This window comes from Pseudorasbora parva, chromosome 16 (assembly GCF_024679245.1).
Source record: "Pseudorasbora parva isolate DD20220531a chromosome 16, ASM2467924v1, whole genome shotgun sequence".
Taxonomy (NCBI): Eukaryota; Metazoa; Chordata; class Actinopteri; order Cypriniformes; family Gobionidae; genus Pseudorasbora; species Pseudorasbora parva.
The window spans coordinates 6,807,788-6,825,221 of NC_090187.1; the positions used below are offsets into that span (position 1 = coordinate 6,807,788).

The 17,434-nt window shown below is 38.9% G+C and overlaps 1 protein-coding gene across 1 annotated transcript; it reads right to left on the minus strand.

The window, feature by feature from the left end:
* Window positions 1-4,944: 4,944 nt before the first annotated feature.
* On the minus strand, window positions 4,945-16,565 carry ehd2b (EH-domain containing 2b). The gene is made up of 6 exons (XM_067419656.1): window positions 16,125-16,565; window positions 15,176-15,352; window positions 10,069-10,166; window positions 6,840-7,252; window positions 6,430-6,594; window positions 4,945-6,332 (listed from the first exon to the last, which is right to left on the minus strand). The coding sequence occupies exons 1-6, from the start codon at window positions 16,343-16,345 to the stop codon at window positions 5,775-5,777; spliced, it is 1,632 nt and encodes a 543-aa protein (XP_067275757.1). The 5' UTR covers window positions 16,346-16,565; the 3' UTR covers window positions 4,945-5,774.
* Window positions 16,566-17,434: the final 869 nt, after the last annotated feature.

The window sequence follows — 17,434 nt, forward strand, 5'->3', positions numbered from 1 at the left end:
ACCAATCAGATAGTGGTTCAAGTCCTACTGGGAAGTTCGTATTTACGAGATGGGAAGTCGTGTTTACGATGTCGTGTGCGTATAATTTTTGATTTGAGTCAAGGTGGTGTACCTTCTCTTAATTATATAGGCTACACAAAAACACAGCAAGAGAAACTGAAGAACAAAAATGTGCATCTGGTATTTTAATGTTTTTAATTAATTTATACAGCCATTGTAAACTAAGTAGCATAATATATATTGTTATATATTACAAAGGTATTTTATTTTGTGCAGGGAATTAGCTTTGTTTGAAGGCTAAATAAAAAAAAGCTAACAATGACTCTGCTAAATACCATTGACACGCCCCCAAATCATAAACATGGGGGCTTTAAAATATATATACTGAGCTTCCCACTGGTATTACAACTTTGTGGTAGTGTTGATGTGTGCTCAACACGTAAATATGATCTTTTCGACATTAATTGAACGCACCAAGAATGCAGAATGTAGACTACTATTTTCAACAGGTTTTTCCAGTATGTCGATTAGAATGATACAGTAGGGTTTATAGGGCTTTATAGGATTTATAACAACTTTTTATGTAAATTCACTTTTTTTAAAAAGGTCTACATTTCTCATCTTTATTCATGGAGATATCATGGACACTGTGCTATGGTTTAATGGAAGATTGCTCCCATCAACTGGAGAAAAAACACTTTTAAAATTAAAACAACATGGCATTTCAACTACAGCCAGTAGATGGCATCAAAGCAACCTACTCAATGGCTCATTTGGCCATTTCCTCAATAAATTTAGGTTTATATTTAGCCTGGTTAAAACCAGTAACCTAGAAATCTAGACGCATCCCATAGCAGCAGCAAATAATCTGCCGCGAGTTTCGTCTAGCAACTCTCAATACACGTCTGAGCTGTAAAAGCAAAACTCTGGTCAGGCCAATCTGATCGTGTATAGAGTTGGTGGGCGGGGCTTAACATAATAACAGCAGAGTTGCACTTGCGTGCTACTAGTAAACACAGAAGCGGGCGAACAGCGGTCTTTCGAATCAGCTTTGACTGCGACTCTGGAAGACTTGGAGTTAAACTTTTCTCTGAGAAAAGAACAAAGAACGGCACTGAAGTCATTCTTAAAAAGGGAAGATGTGTTCGGAGTTTTGCCGACCGGATACGGCGAAAGTTTAATCTGTCAACTAGCTCCGCTTCACGTTGCTCTGGTTGGTGTAGCGCTATCCTATTGCGTACAGAGGGAGTTTGAAAAACAACCGGTCATCCCGCCCCTCAGATTGAGCCCTGTCAATGCTGAGTTTCCAGACCAAACATCTTGATGTGGGTCTGGCTTGTCAGGCTATAAAACCAAACCATTCTCAGTAACTGAGTTATGGTCTGGCAAAGCTTTGTAGACAAATCATTTCCAAAGGGGTGTCACCAACGGACAATGACGTATGCAGAGCGACGGAGAAACACCTGAGACAGCAATTCTCTATTCATGATTTCGAGGAAGATGTTGCAATGGCTTCTGACGGCTTTTGCCTTTGTTGTAAAATAAATATGATAATAGCTGGTGTCCACCGCCACTCCATCAACATTTTTGCAAAATTAGGGAAACCTAATAGCATCTCAGACCGACTGAAACATCTCGGATTGATGGTTTAAAAGAAAACATCGAGCTCTGATCGCATTTGCACCCATTGTAAGGCATTTGTATTGCGATTAGAACGCGATTTGCAATATTTTGAAAATAAAATAATATTGATGAGTCTTTGTAAAATTGTCTATCACAAACTTTATTCAAATTCAGTCATTTCAGATGCGTTAGAACATTTTCAGACTTGAGCATAGTCACGCTAGTTACTTATTTACAATTATTTACAATTTTTACATGACTAACAGATCTAGTGTGAGGAAATAATCACAGAAAGGCCAGATCCAGAGCGCACACCTGTGTGTGTTAGCACATGATCACACTCCCCATCCTCCTCATCTAAGTAGCCGGTGTAATCAATGGGATGTAGTCAATGGGATAGCTCTGTCCATTTCTTTTACTGTCTATGGCTTGAATGAGGTCTTTGACAGACTACTTACAGAGCAAATCTAAAAAAAAAAAATTGTGAAAATTATGAAACAAAAAGAATTGTATGGTCTCCCATTGATGTCTATGAAAAAATATGTTTAATTTATTTATATAAAGAATAATTTTTTAAAAATCCTTACCCCCCCCCCCCCCCAACACTGCACAAATGTAGAGTAAAACATTGATAAAGTGAGTAATATTTAATTTGTCTGTGGTGACCCTGAACATCTTGATTGAGATTTTTTCCTGCTAGCATAAAACCAGATATCATTCCAATTTTTTTATTGTTTTTATTTGTAGAGCTAGCAAGTGTCAACTACCAACCACATTAGGTCTCATGCCATTTAGATGAGGGGGGAAATGTTTGTCTTTTTTATTTTATTTCAGCAAACATAATTTTGGGGTGAAAAAAAAAACCAGAATAGCTTATAAGGGTTAAAATTATAAACATAATTTAAAAAAAAAAAATTAACAGCCTATATCTGCAGTCCGTATGTTTTGCCTCTTTGTCACCATCTCTGTTTGAAACATGAAATTGCAGCTTTTTGTGGACTTATCTTCACATGGGTTGTGTGCATCGGCACGGCCTCTGCACAGATGATAAATCTAATGTTTTGCGGAGTATGCCTATGGCTGTCAGTCACTGCAACGGTGTAGAAGTATGACCAAAATAAGAATTTCCCCTGCAAAATGTCATCTGACCAAGTAAGTAGCATGTCTGCCACTTTTGTTCTGACCAACTGAGGAAAAAAGCATTACAATAAATCATGCTACCAACTGTAATTTAATCTAACGATCGTTTAGCGCACATCACATCAAATGCAAATTATTATTGTCATACTTTGTTCTCAAATTGTTAATGACAAATTGTTATTAACAACATCAGCATTAGGCTACAATGTGTATTTAGTGTGCATTAGCGTTACCTCTAGATTAAAATTTCTGTACTAATCTTTTTCGTTCGACTACAGGTGAATCATGAGTTCACTATTATTACAATCCATCATCAAAATCACAAGTTTAATTATTCCAGCTCATGTGAGAAAAGGCTATAAATGATCCGCCGCCTGCAGCTTAATCACGTGTGATACTACTACTAACCGGACTCTTGTGTACACAGACGTGTTAATGTAATGGCAAAGACATGCTCGAAATTCCCGCGAAAATGACCTCTCAATTAAATCGGAAATTGACACTCAAATTATAACACATATTACAAGTTTACCGGGCAAGTGTAAGGAGATTTGTACACTTTTTTTAAACACTGGCTGGTTATGTACTAGCTCAAAAATGTATTAAAAATAATTTTTAACCAAAAAAAAGGTTATGGACTGCAGCTTTAAATATCCTACTTGATATTCTGAGCTCAAACTTTTAAGACATCGCGGATGTAAAACAGTGCGATCTCTATATGTGTCCACCAGAGGACGCACTCACTCTGATTATCTGGAATGACACTGGCCCGGCTAGCAATGCGGTTTGTGGGGCATCTTTGTGAGGAATTCCCCGTGTAGGCATAGTGACGTATACAGACCCCTGTGTGTGCTGGTCTGTGAGGGAATCCCGGCGTGGAGGCGGTGTCCACGACATGTACAAATATTGTACGTGTTTTTCTTGTCTGAGCGGTTGCTATGTAGTCGAGACTGCCACGTGGTTGATGACTTTACGTAACTCTTTTCCCCTCCTAAAATACAGAATGTGTTATAGTTCGCAAAGAGAGAGTATGTGAACACTTTAAGATGGTGGGTAAGAGGCTTATGGAACATGACATGCCATTGTGTCCCACGGGAATATTGATATGCTGACACTGACACACTGACTAAAATATGTACCGCCTCTGTGTCTAATGGACAATGTGTTTGCCTCAAATACTTCAACCACCCGGTTTTGTTTAAGGAATTTGTTAAGAGCATCCGTATAAGCTGCAGATGATTATAATGATTTGTGTTTAGTTGCTCAATTTATGAGGTGGATCTCAAATGCCTGCATGTTCACACAGCCTCTGTTACTCTGTCACCACACACATAGAAACTTGCAGGGTTCAGGACTAAAACCAAGTCCAAATAGGGGGATGTTAAAATCTTCCATAAAGAGGACGCGTCAAACCCCTGAACTTGGACTGTAGAGAAGTTAACGGACCGAGGAAAAGAGATATTAATAACTCCTTCAAGCCCATCCCACCACATTCTTCACCACTGAGTCACTATGTAAACCAGCTAGCAATGGAGCCAGGGGTGGATTGCCTCTGTTTCTCATTTGTGTTTCTTTCCATGGCAAATTTGAGGAAATGGGGAGATACCCTTCCTCTCTTTCTTTATAAACCTGAAAAGGGTTACACACATACAATGCCTCCACAGGTTGTGGACTTGTATATGAGGGAAGAAGAAAAACACAGGCACTGAGTATAGTTGTGAGAAAAGTTAATAGTGTCTGGAATGATGCAGAGCTGGAAAGTATAAGCAAAGAGAGGAACGGGTGGTTGTACTGGAAGATGGAAAATGGTGGTATGGGGTTTTGGCAGGGAGCTCTGTGACTCACTGTTTATCTGGCCTGTCACCGAGCAACTGCACAGCATATGTGCACAAGACTGCAGCCTTTCTGTCTGCTAGTATGCCTCCTTTCCCAAAGACTCTTTCCACAGAAACAGTAACACATATACTTTGAAACGTTTTTAAAAATTTGAAACGTTTAAAAAGCAAAGTGTCAAAGGAGAATATGTTAAATGCCAGCCTAAGGAGGTCAAATTATTTTGATCTTTGCATGTTCTGTCCTGTTAGTTGGGACAGTTTCTTTGTTTGTGTTATCTTCTTTAGTTTTGCTTTTTCAGTGCAGTTATTTTTGTAAAAAAAAAAAAAAAAAGTATCAAAAAAGGGGTACAAGTCAAAAGGTCTTTATTCAGCTCAATATATTTACTGTGAAAACATTGGTTAACTGAAGCAGTCAGTGGAACTGTTTACAGTAGTCTGAAAGAAATCTCCACATTATTGCTTTAACATGTATGACATTAATATATTACATGTATATATCTTGTGGCAGTCTTTCATAGTATGCATAGAGTTCACTTATTCAATACAAAAAAGAAAGAAAACAATAAAACTGATCACATATAAAGCATATTTCCTTTTCAATTAAGGCAAAGACAGCAACATTGATTTACATGTTTTAAAATAAAGTCTCAGAAAGTTTTTAACTTGCCTCCTCAGGTCTTCTTTCAAAGCAGTTTCAGAGTTTTGAGTGTTTGTCTTGACTTCACATTCTGATTTAGTTAACTACAACATTAAAAGCCACACGGAAAAGTGTAAAGCCAAGTCTACAGATTTATAACGATACAAATCTACAAGAGTTTCTATGCTATCCCTTAGGTCAGGAGCCATTATAAGTTCTATGAATTGAGTCATGTGTAGAATTTCTAATTGTGATGTCATATGATTTTACAGTCAGAAAATGGCGAAAGATGCGACATTCCTTCCAAATGACTGAGACCAATCTTTGGTTTATCACAATGCTCTTTGGCTTCCAGCTGGGAATCTTTGCATTGTTGCATTTGAGCCAAGTATACAAAGTAAGACATTAATTGTGTGTTACAAAATTACCAAAGTATAAAATACAGTGAATGGAGATGCATTGCAGCAGCTGTGGAGCTGGACAACATGCGAGAAGTGCGGACAAAGGATCGGTTGATCGTAGGTGCATTGCTGCATTGTCTAAGCATCAGAGCCTTTTTGCCGGCGCTTGGATGGTGGCACAAGACGGGCAGGCAACTCAGGGGGCAGCCCATGACCATCCAGTTTCACTTCAATCAGGTGGCTTGCCAGGGCAAACTCCTCATCATCCAGCATGCCGTCACGATCCACATCCGAGAGCTTCCAGATGCGGCCCAACACAGAGTTGGGAAGCCGTGTGCTCACCATCCAATCTTTGGCTTTGATGCCACTTAGTTTGCCTTCGTTTGGTGCAAGGTTGTAGAAGATCTCATCATACTTGGGCTTGTCCTTTGTCACCACCCATTCCTCATCTTCCTCACCCATCTCGCCATTTTGATCTGCAGTTTCGCCAAATGGGTCCCCTTCCATAAAGGGTCCGGCACGGGTTCCCAAGAAGGCCCCTCCTTGGACCCCAGGCTGGACCCCAGCGTCTATTTCTTCTTGCCTAAGAAGGGGCATCAGTTTGGCGATGTCGTTAGCCAACAGCTCATCCAGCATAGCCATCAGGTTGGGCTTCAGGGCTTTAAACTTGGTGAAGTCATGTACCAATAGTTGCTCCTGTGCAGTAAATGCAGAAAAGATAGTAAAGCTAAGCTTTGTCAAGCAAGAAAAGTAGTGTTTTAACCTCGACACAAGTCCAGATGGTTGTACTAACCTGCATCTTGGCACAATCAGGGAAGTCTCCTGGAGAGATATGATGCTGTAGCTGAATTTTGGAGAAGATGACAGGGAGCTGGTAGATCAGGTTCTTCTTTTTATTGTCCTTCCTGAAGACAGATGGCATTTCTTGCTTCAAGTAACTGATGATATGGGCATGTACCTATGAGAAAAGCACCAAAGTGGACACAGAAAAACTGAGATATTATTCTCATTATATAACAACATGAGGGTGAGTAAATGTGGACAGTTTTTGTTTGTTTTTGTTTTGTTTTGGGGTTGTTGGGTTTGTTTGGGGTTTTTTTTTGGGGGGGGGGTGAAAAATTCTTTTAAGTGTTTATATTCAATAATTTTTACCTTCTAATATCACAGTTCAAACGAAAAGTCATTAATGATGTATTAACATACCCTCACAAGACGAGCCCTCTTGACCAGGTCATTAAGTTTGCGTAGGGCTGCGTTGCGTGGAAGATTCTGGATATCGGCAAACAGATCTTCCTCCTCCAACTCAAACAGCTTGCGGTTGTCGGACACCATAAGAGGTTCAGACCAGAAGGACCCGATGTACACCCTCAGAACTTCAGGAGTACCAAACACTTTCCCCAGAGACCACATTAAAGCTCCATACACTCGCATGAGCTGCTGGGTCTCAATCATATCAGCCTTGTTCAGCACAACACGGAGTTTGTCTTCATTGCCCTTGAGGGCCCCGATTGCCTCTGAGAATTCATCTGAGATCTCCAACTTGTGGGCATCAAAGAGAAGAATGATCCGGTCCACGCGCTCAGCAAACCAGCGGAGAACAGCTGGGAAGTCATATCCTATAAAAAGAAAGAAGAGGTAAAGGAAAATCATCAAATGGAATAAAAGAGAAGACTAACAACAGTAGAATGCAACAATGACCACCCATGTTTTCAGGTTTCAAAGGTTTTTTTTCATTCATTTTTCTGGTAAATAGTTTGCGGTGATCAGACCCACCAGCCCTGGTTTGCTTCAAAGCAAGAGAGTAGGCCTCTTTGAAAATCTGAAAAAAGCTGATAGACTATGTAGACACGGTTATGTAATTCAGATTGTTTGGGAATAGGCGGTCATTTTTGTTTCCATGCTAACATCGAATTCTCTTTTCAGGTAAACTCACATTGGGTTCTAGAGAAGACACACTACAGCTAAATCATAGAGCTTATGTTTTAAAGGTCTTGTTTTAAAGGTTTTTACGATGAGAAGGCAAACCTACCTTTTTGTAAACTTTAGTTCCATACCTTTCCAACACACATAACTGTTGTTTTCAAGGAATACTGAACACCCTAATTAGCTGGCTAAACTCTGGAGGAAGGTATCTCTCCAGCCAACCCTGCTCCTGGTGGGCTACCTTCCTGCAGACGTCAGTTCCAACCCTGCCTGTCTGTAATTTCCAGGCAATCCTGCACACCTACAGTGAGGAAAATAAGTATTTGAACACCCTGCTATTTTGCAAGTTCTCCCACTTGGAAATCATGGAGGGGTCTGAAATTGTCATCGTAGGTGCATGTCTAGTGTAAGAGACATAATCTACAAAAAAAAAAAAAAAACAGAAATCACAATAAATGTTTTTTTAAACTATTTATATGTATGATACAGCTGCAAATAAGTATTTGAACACCTGTCTATCAGCTAGAATTCTGACCCTCAAAGACCTGTTAGTCTGCATTTAAAATGTCCACCTCCACTGCATTTATTATCCTAAATTAGATGCACCTGTTTGAGGTTGTAAGCTGCATAAAGACATCTGTCCACCCCATACAATCAGTAAGAATCCAACTACTAACAAGGCCAAGACCAAAGAGCTGTCCAAAAACACTAGAGACAAAATTGTACACCTCCACAAGGCTGGAAAGAGCTATGGGGAAATTGCCAAGCAGCTTGGTGAAAAAAGGTCCACTGTTGGAGCAATCATTAGAAAATGGAAAGAAGCTAAACATGACTGTCAATCTCCCTCGGACTGGGGATCCATGCAAGATCTCACCTCGTGGGGTCTAACTGATCCTAAGAAAGGTGAGAAATCAGTCCAGAACTACACGGGAGGAGCTGGTCAATGACCTGAAAAGAGCTGGGACCACCGTTTCCAAGGTTACTGTTGGTAATACACTAAGACATCATGGTTTGAAATCATGCATGGCACGGAAGGTTCCCCTGCTTAAACCAGCACATGTCCAGGTCTTAAGTTTGCCAATGACCATTTGGATGATCCACAGAGGAGTCATGGGAGAAAGTCATGTGGTCAGATGAGACCAAAATAGAACTTTTTGGTCATAATTCCACTAAACATGTTTGGAGGAAGAAGAATGATGAGTACCATCCCAAGAACACCATCCCTACTGTGAAGCATGGGTAGTAGCATCATGCTTTGGGGGTGTGTTTCTGCACATGGGACAGGGAGAATCATGAGACGCTGATTCATGACCGCTTGAATCTTTGTTTGAGGTTTGAAAACAAACGCGGAAGAGAAGACAATGCTGAATAAAGTTAGTTTTTGCTATTTTTGGACCAAAATGTATTTTCGATGCTTAAAGAGATTCTAATTAACCAACTAATGTCACACATGGACTACTTTGATTATGTTTTTATTCCCTTACTAGACATGGACAGTATAGTGGGCCAAAATCAAATATTAACATTGATTTTCTCAGGTGTTCAAATACTTATTTGCAGCTGTATCATACAAATAAATAGTTAAAAAATCATACATTGTGATTTCTAGATTTTTTTTTAGATTATGTATCTCACAGTGGACATGCACCTACGATGACAATTTCAGACCCCTCCATGATTTCTAAGTGGGAGAATTTGCAAAATAGCAGGGTGTTCAAATACTTATTTTCCTCACTGTAAACTAGTTGGTTCAGGTGTTTTAGATTGGGTTTGAAGCTCTCCAGGAGTAGAGTTGGCTACCCCTTTTCTATGAATTATAAATTTGAACCCAGCTGTTATGCGCTAATTTTGCTTATTAGGCTTATTAGCTCTTTAACAATCCTCTAGGTGATTATCTGCAAATGTTGTGACAATAAATGCGAAAACCATTTTGACAACATTCGAATACTACATCTCCCTAACATTCCTCTGCATTCCTTCTTTTTCCTTTCCCTGTCACACCTTTATGGCTCACTTTCCAAATCTGTGCGTCACATCAGGCAGGAAAATATGTGAGACAAAGCAGACATCAACCAGTGAGGTGCAACACTGATAAGCTAAGATTACCCAATGATGTTCTCTGTGGGAGAGCCTAGAAATGTATCATCTGTTATTAACCATGAAATAGGTCCCAGATCAGTATTGTCCTTTTATTTAGGATGACACCAATTAGTACCCAACATCTACAGTTTCTCTGGGGTCTTTATGGGGTCAGTTCAGTTTTTACAGGTTTAACAGAATGTTCTAAATTTTAGCTGTAAAAAAGTTTGAAAGACATATCGTAGCATATTTTGAGTTTTCAAAGGTGGCTAGTAAAGGACTAACAATACATTTTCTCATTGAATAAACACTAAATTAAAGAGAAATCACTGACCAGTTTAGATGACGTTGTATTTTAAGTGGGAAATGGATTGAAATTTGGCAGAAAATACCTCCAAATGCCTCTTCTTACTTTTTTAGTCAGTCTTACCTCGACTCACTCTCTGTTTGGCCCCGGACAGGATGCCCGGGGTGTCAATGATGCTGATGCTCTCCAGGACCTGGTTGGGCAGCTGAGCACACTGGAATCTATCAGAGACAGAGTTGAGGTCAAATTTTGTATTGCTTTCGGCGATGGAAAAAAACCTTTAAGTTCATTATTGCTCTTGGTTAAATGGTTACGTCCAGTACAGAAAGCTGATATATTTAGTTAAATACAGCAATGCATGTTTCATCTATGATGTTTTAAGTTACAGTTGCCCCAACATATTTGGACACACTTTAGACAATTTTTTAAAAAAAAGACACAAAGGAGCTTGAGGGGAACTTAATACATCAATTATGTTGTAACTAATACAATGATTTTACAATGTGTATGTGTCCAAAAATGGCCAAATATCCTTTGGAGCCACTGTATGCCTCATCTAAATGTTATGCACAAAACAGTTGGTGTATGAGTCCTTAAAAGGACACAGCACAATTATCAAACATTCAGGAGCTCTTTAGTTAAAATCACTTTCCCCCTGAGAAAAGCTGAAAAAATGATCCATTACTCCTATCACAGCTGTTGTGTGTGATCTAAGAAGCAGACTAGCGTCACTCCTCCCAGGCTGGTCCATTGTGTGGAAGTGGTGCTTGAAACACACAGGGCTTCCTGATGGAAAATGACCAGCACTGCCAAAATCAAACAATACCTGCCACTAATGATCTGCAGCATAGAAAAACATGGTCTCTTCCTGCTTGAAACGAGTTTAATGAGTGGACTGCTTCCCTGGGCAGGAAGTAGGAGAGAAGAAGTTCTCAAAACATGTTTGCAACAATGCACCAGAAAGACCAGGGGAAAACTGGATCTGATAAAGACTCTGGCACTCAAAACAGCACCCTCTCTGGTTTTGACAGACAACTACACGCTAATTATGTTGAAACTCTCTTGGCTAGCTTAATGACAGGATTGAGGTAATCAGATGACCTGGAATTGAACTTCAGCTTAGTTTCTTCACACTGTTTGGCTACTGCATGGTATTTCAATACCAGACGTTAGGGTTGTGCCGATAGACGATAGTATCGTGTATCGACGATAGGCAGAGAGATCGCCGAAAGCTGAAGCTGTTGGCGATTTCAAGGCGATATTTGGCTTGTTCCCCATGAATATAATAAATAAATAAAAATTATTATTAAATGAAAATATTATGATCATAGTTATTATTATTATTATCATCATCATTACATTAATTGTACTTATTCTGCTTAGCCTTACTATTCACATCAACATCAAAGCGCGTGGTGTTGCACTCACAGGCTACGTGCCGCATATACTGCGAGTGCAACACCACGCGCTTTTAAAATGTAAAAATGAGTTACTCTTCAGTGAAAAAAATGTTTTTTTAAAGACGAAAAAACTACATAGTTTCAGAATTTAATTGCAAGGTGATCAACCTAGCCCTATATTCACAAATTCACATAAGCCACGGCGAAAACGGCATCATCATCATCATCAGGCTAAAGCATTTTTTTTTTCATAAATGTACATTTATTTTATACTTATAATAATACAATAACAAATTGCTATATAATAATTATAGGCTATAGCCTATACATTTGAACAGAGCAATCAGTCAAAAAGTAAAAGCAGCTTTATTTCAAACGACTTAACGACGGAACAACAATGAACAAAAAATATTGCACTGGCTGTTAAGCTAAGATTTCTTGTTAAAGTGCCGTGAAATACTTAAATGTCAGCAGACAATGTATTTTCTAATAATGTGTTTTAGCCCTTGCCCGCTGTATGGGCTACAGAAATAAATAGTTTATTAAAATAGACAGGCTGTGACACCAGGTTGACGGTAGCCTAAAAATAATAAATAACGAAATAGGCTTTAATAAATAAAAAACACAATGAAAGAACTCAAATAAAACGGCAAAACAATTAAATCACCTCAAATGTATAGGCTACTCGAATGAACTTATTGCTAAAACAAACACAAGGCCAGAAACAATTAAGACAACAATTATTGTTATGCAATTCAGGTATCTATTCCCAAAAATGTTTTGTATAAAGAAAACCAGCTGGTTTGAGAAGGTTGCGGTGGGGAGTTATGTTGCCCGCTGCACTGAACACGCGTTCCGATGGAGCCCGTTTCACACATACTCCGTCTGCAGTGCGTGTGCGGTGCGTATTTTTTTCCGTACCCATGTTAACGGATGACAGCTTTCATACTGCACGCGGATGCGGTCCGTCAGTCCGTTCCAGGAGCGGTGCGTCTGCAGCAGTGCACGGATCGTTTTCGTACCGAGGCTATTTTTTGCTGCGCTGCGTTGCTGCATTAAAACGACAGAACATTGTTCGCATTAAAATAAACAGGTAGGCTATTGACGCGAAAATCTAGTAATTTAACCACAGATGCGTATAATTTAAAATATAGGCCTACTCTTGTTTCAAAGTCAACACATGGCTTTTTTTCTCAAGTTAAGCAAGGAAACGAGACTGCAGGATTTCCTTTAAAAGGTTTAAAAACGAAAGAAAAGACGAGAGTCGGCTGTTTTTGAATAGCCTATTGTAAGTTTCTAATTTAAAATGTTTGTGATTTAGGCTATAACCTGTTTAAATGTTTTGCCACTTGTGTGAGCTAAATCTAAATATGAATAAATTAATTGAATAAAATGCTGTTTATGTAGGCTAGTGACGAGCCATGTTCAGTAAAAACTTTTGGATTTTAAATAAAAAATAATGAATAAATGCTGTGTTTGTGGTATGCAACAGCGGACCAGTTGCACACGGATTGCTTCACGGATGAACCTAAATAATACAAACACAACACATCTGGTTAACTAGAAGAGCATCATTTCGATTGTTAAATAAGAGGCGATCTGGCGCTCGTTGCCGCTGTTTTCAGTGCTGCAGATTTCTCTCGTGGCTCGTGCATGTGCAGAGCACTTTAATCTAACTTTTGTATTCGTTCCGGTAAAATCACGAAACAAAATGCACAAAAACTGTCCCTGCTCTTCATGTACAATCACTGATGATATTCGGTTTTAATGAGAAAAAAATTCGAGGATTTAAAGTGTGCAAATCTATGCCTTTATTCACGTGAAAAATCTGGACACTAACGCTATATTGTGTTTAAATGCATCCCCTTATAATACGCGATAAAGTGTGTATCATATGCACACAAAAAACTGCGTAGCCTACCATTTGTAAGCCAAAGCTCATTTTGATGTATACATTCCACGAGATTGCACACTCGTACTATACGCATTTTCGTGAGACTGTCCCACCCACTTTTTAAAACAAAGTTATGCCACTGAATGCTCCGCCCCGACGCGATAAGATCGCGTATCGGCGATCTCACAGGTTGACGATATGACGATTGGAAAATTAGGCATATCGCCCAACACTACCAGACGTTGCTCTGTCACCGAGTATGTGGAGTTTGCTAAAGCAAGCTTCACTGCCATTATTGTTCACACAGAGGGTTAGAATTTATTAAAATGTATAAATAACTGTATAATAAGAAATATGCAATGACTTGAATACACCTCTTCTGTGATGAGAATGTTTTTAATAATTTAATAATGTTTTTAATATTTTGGATGGGCATGAAGTTAAAAACGTTAGGGTAAAATCTAAAAATTTAAGAAGAAAAAAACATAATTCTTTTAATTTGGCATAATATATAATTATTTGCTATATCGACATCATCTGCTTCACTGCTTTTTTAATATTTGAAAAACTGTCAAGGACAAGTTTCTTAAAATATCAGATAATTAGTCTTTTTAAAGACAAGGCAAGTTTAGATTCGGTAGCAAAATGTCATGCGGTGTGACCCCAAAATGTGACGATATTTATGAATATTCCTAAAAGATGTTTACCTTGAAATGGTAAAACTTTACACTAAAAAGTAGTTAAAGGTGCAGGATGTAATATTGGCAGCTAGTGGTTGAAATGAGTACTTCAGTTTACATTCAAAAATATTTGAGAGGGTTGTTTCTCTCACCCCCTCCTCTTCATATTTCACACTCACGCGGGTTGCCAGATTGAGGTCATGCAATAGGAGGGAGTGCAATTGACAATGGAAGGCGGGGACGCACTGTAAGTTGCATTTTGGCATTTTAATATCCAATTCATAGAGATTTTTAAATCTATGATCTCTGCCCCAGTTTGTTCACTGGCTTCCACAGCTGCAATAGGCTGAGTTTTTTGCCAACTGGCTGGGTTGTCGAAATACTATTGGGTAAATTGGCAGAGGGCGGGATCACACAGACGAAAAACAAAAACAGACATTTCGACATGGAATGCACATTTCAAAGTAGAATAACTAGCCGTAGCATTGCTTTTCAGAGAAACAAGTAGGGGAACTTTGAACCTGTGAAATATCTTCAAACATATATTTTATGCATATTTTATGCTTTAATACAGAAAAAAACTAATTATATACAGCACCTTTAAGGTGTTTTTTTTATTATTTCTTTTTAGTTGATGGTTACACCAACATGACATTTTTAAAAACATTAACAAATAAACTAGCAAATACACTTGGGCACATCCCACATCATTTGTGCTTCATGAATGATACCATAACCATCCTGTCCCTTTTCCAAACGGTCCATGGTTACTAAGCAATCCTTGCAATCGTATCAACAAGCTAAAACATTTTCAAAACACCTTAGCATTGTCCTGGCAACCACCCATAACAGTCTAGCGCTGTGCATCATCCATTTTCTTCAGAAAATGAAAAAACTCACAAATATTTTCTTTTGCAAAGACAAACTTTGAATTGAGGTCTTCTCTTTAACCTTTGCTGGACTCTGACACCTATTACAGCTCTGCTTTTGCCCTCTCTTGTGATATCTCTCCCTTCCACAAGTTTTCCACAAATAAGGAAAGTCCCTCCTCCCTTAGAAATTTGGCACAGACGCTTGAAATTCCGTAGAGCAAAAACTAACACACTGTTACTCTGTTATCTTCTCTGCGTGCCCAGTGTAAGCCGACGGATCAGTCGACACATTCTTTCACACAACCCACCCTCATCTCCAAGTCATGTCGTACATATCAGCTCAGTGTAACATCTGCCAGTGTAACAAATGCCTAATCTATTCACCTGTTGAGGAAGGTGTTTCCAAAGGGGTTGAGCTTGCGGAAGGGTTTGTTGGGATCCACTATGAGGGCGTTTCCTGGAATGAGCCCCTCCACATCTCCGTGCATGATAGCGGTGAAGCAGTCGGTGGTGGGCTCCGGCCCTATACGACTGCCTGGGACTTCCTGTTCCAGCAGATACCTGAGTTGACAGAACAAAGCCATGGTTATAGTCTTTAATACTAGAACAAACAAAACACTGTAGAACTGCTGTAAATGTATTTCTATTCACTAAATGTTCTTCTTTAAATTTGAATAACCCTTGAAGGTATTACAGAGATCAAACCAATGTAATGTGAAGTTTATTGCACCCAAGATATAAAACCACGAGTGGAATAATACCACTATCTAAACTTAACTGCCAGACACGTTTTAACTCCTGTCAGATGTTACTTCGAAGGGTTTGTTCATTCAAAAATGAAAAGGCTTTCATTAATTCCTCTTCCTCATGTCGTTTCAAACCCTTGAGACCTTTGTTCATCTTCTGAACACAAATTAAGATATTTTTGATGAAATCCAGGTGACCTCTTAACCAGCAAAATCATTGCAACTTGCAGAAAGACATCGTTAAAGTAGTCCTTGTGACTACAGTAGAAAACCTTAATTTTATGAAGGGACGAGAATATTTTTGTGCGCACAAAAAATATTCTCGTCCCTTCATTAAATTGAGGTTTAACTACTGTAGTCACAAGGATTATTTTAATGATGTATTTACTACCTTTATGGACCATGAAAGTTGAAATTATGTTGCCGCTGGGTAGTTCAGAAAGCTCTCGGATTTCAACGAACATATCTTAAGTAGTAATTAATCACAGAATTTTAATTTTTGGATGAACTGAACCTTTAAAGTTACATGACACTGTCTGTGGCAGTTTTATGGCTCTTAAAAGCCTTAGTGAACTGTAGTGTCTTACTTGATGAAGGTGGTCTTTCCTGTGGAGTACTGTCCCACCACTAGCACCATGGGTTTGTTGTCAAAGTCGGCGTCCTCCAGACTCGGTGAGTGGAAATCATGGAAGCTGTAGTACTGCTCCAGGGGCAGGAGTTTCTTTCTGTAGAGCGACTTAAGGCCCTCGGTCACTGTCCTAATCACCTCAGGGGCCTTTTTGACATTCTTACGTCCCCAGCGTGACATCGTGCAACTTTCGAGAGTATTCAGTTTCCTTTGCAGTTAATTTATGACTGTGTTTACGTGTCCTCTGGGATGACTGTGAAGACTATTCTCTTGCTTATAGTAATGCAACCAAATGTTCTGTCTTGAAGGTTTACAGTGGTTTGCTGGAGTTATAAAGCAAACTATAGTATACAATGTTACTTTTAAACCTTGGGTTTCTTCTGTTTTAGTAAAAAAAAAAAAAAAAATTCCTGAAAAAAAAGGAAAATGACAAAGTTGAAAAGGAAATAAAACAGACCAATATTGCATATTATATATATAGTAGGTTTTTCTAACTATATATTACGTTTTAATAATTTATTGTTTAGAAGGGCGTGCTCCCATTAGAATGGCTAACTTTTCCATTTATCTTCCAATAAGAATCTTAAGAGAAGTTTTTAGCCCACAGGGAAAGCAGAGTGCATTGTCCATGCATGTCCCTGGAAAAAGTTGGTGCTCATTTTGGAACACTTACACACACCCACCCAAACTCCACAAACACACATTCATAACTTATTTCCGTATATTGAAAAAAGTGAGCCATGTTTTCCAGCAGCGGCTCACAGTGGAAAGTTAAATGTGTGAAGGATTACGGTGTGTAAAGGGCTGAATACACAAGTGATGCATCAAACACAAGAATATTCAGTGTTTCTGACAGTATCCTGACAGGATTTTGCGTTAACTCCCCTAATGCACATTTGGCACGCAATAGATTCTAAACACTCCCTACTTAATGCTTCATGCTTATCCAGAGAACTTATTCTGAATCAAAATGGAGTTTTACAAATCTCACGTCAAGTTGCGCCAACATTAATGAAAACCAAAAAGAAAAGAGTTGTTGGATTTAAAGGTCAACTTTAGCTCAGATGCCTTGGCAAAAAGGTTAATAGTTGGGATTTGACTTTATGTAATACGACTCACATGTTGCGCAGGAGATGGAAAATGCCTTGTGGCATCCTTCACCACAATTGCAACAAATAGTTGACTCTTTGGGAGAAGCCATGAGATTCAGTTCATTTCAAGAAGTATTACAGAACCAGAACACTGATCTGTGCCAGTCAAAGGAGGAAA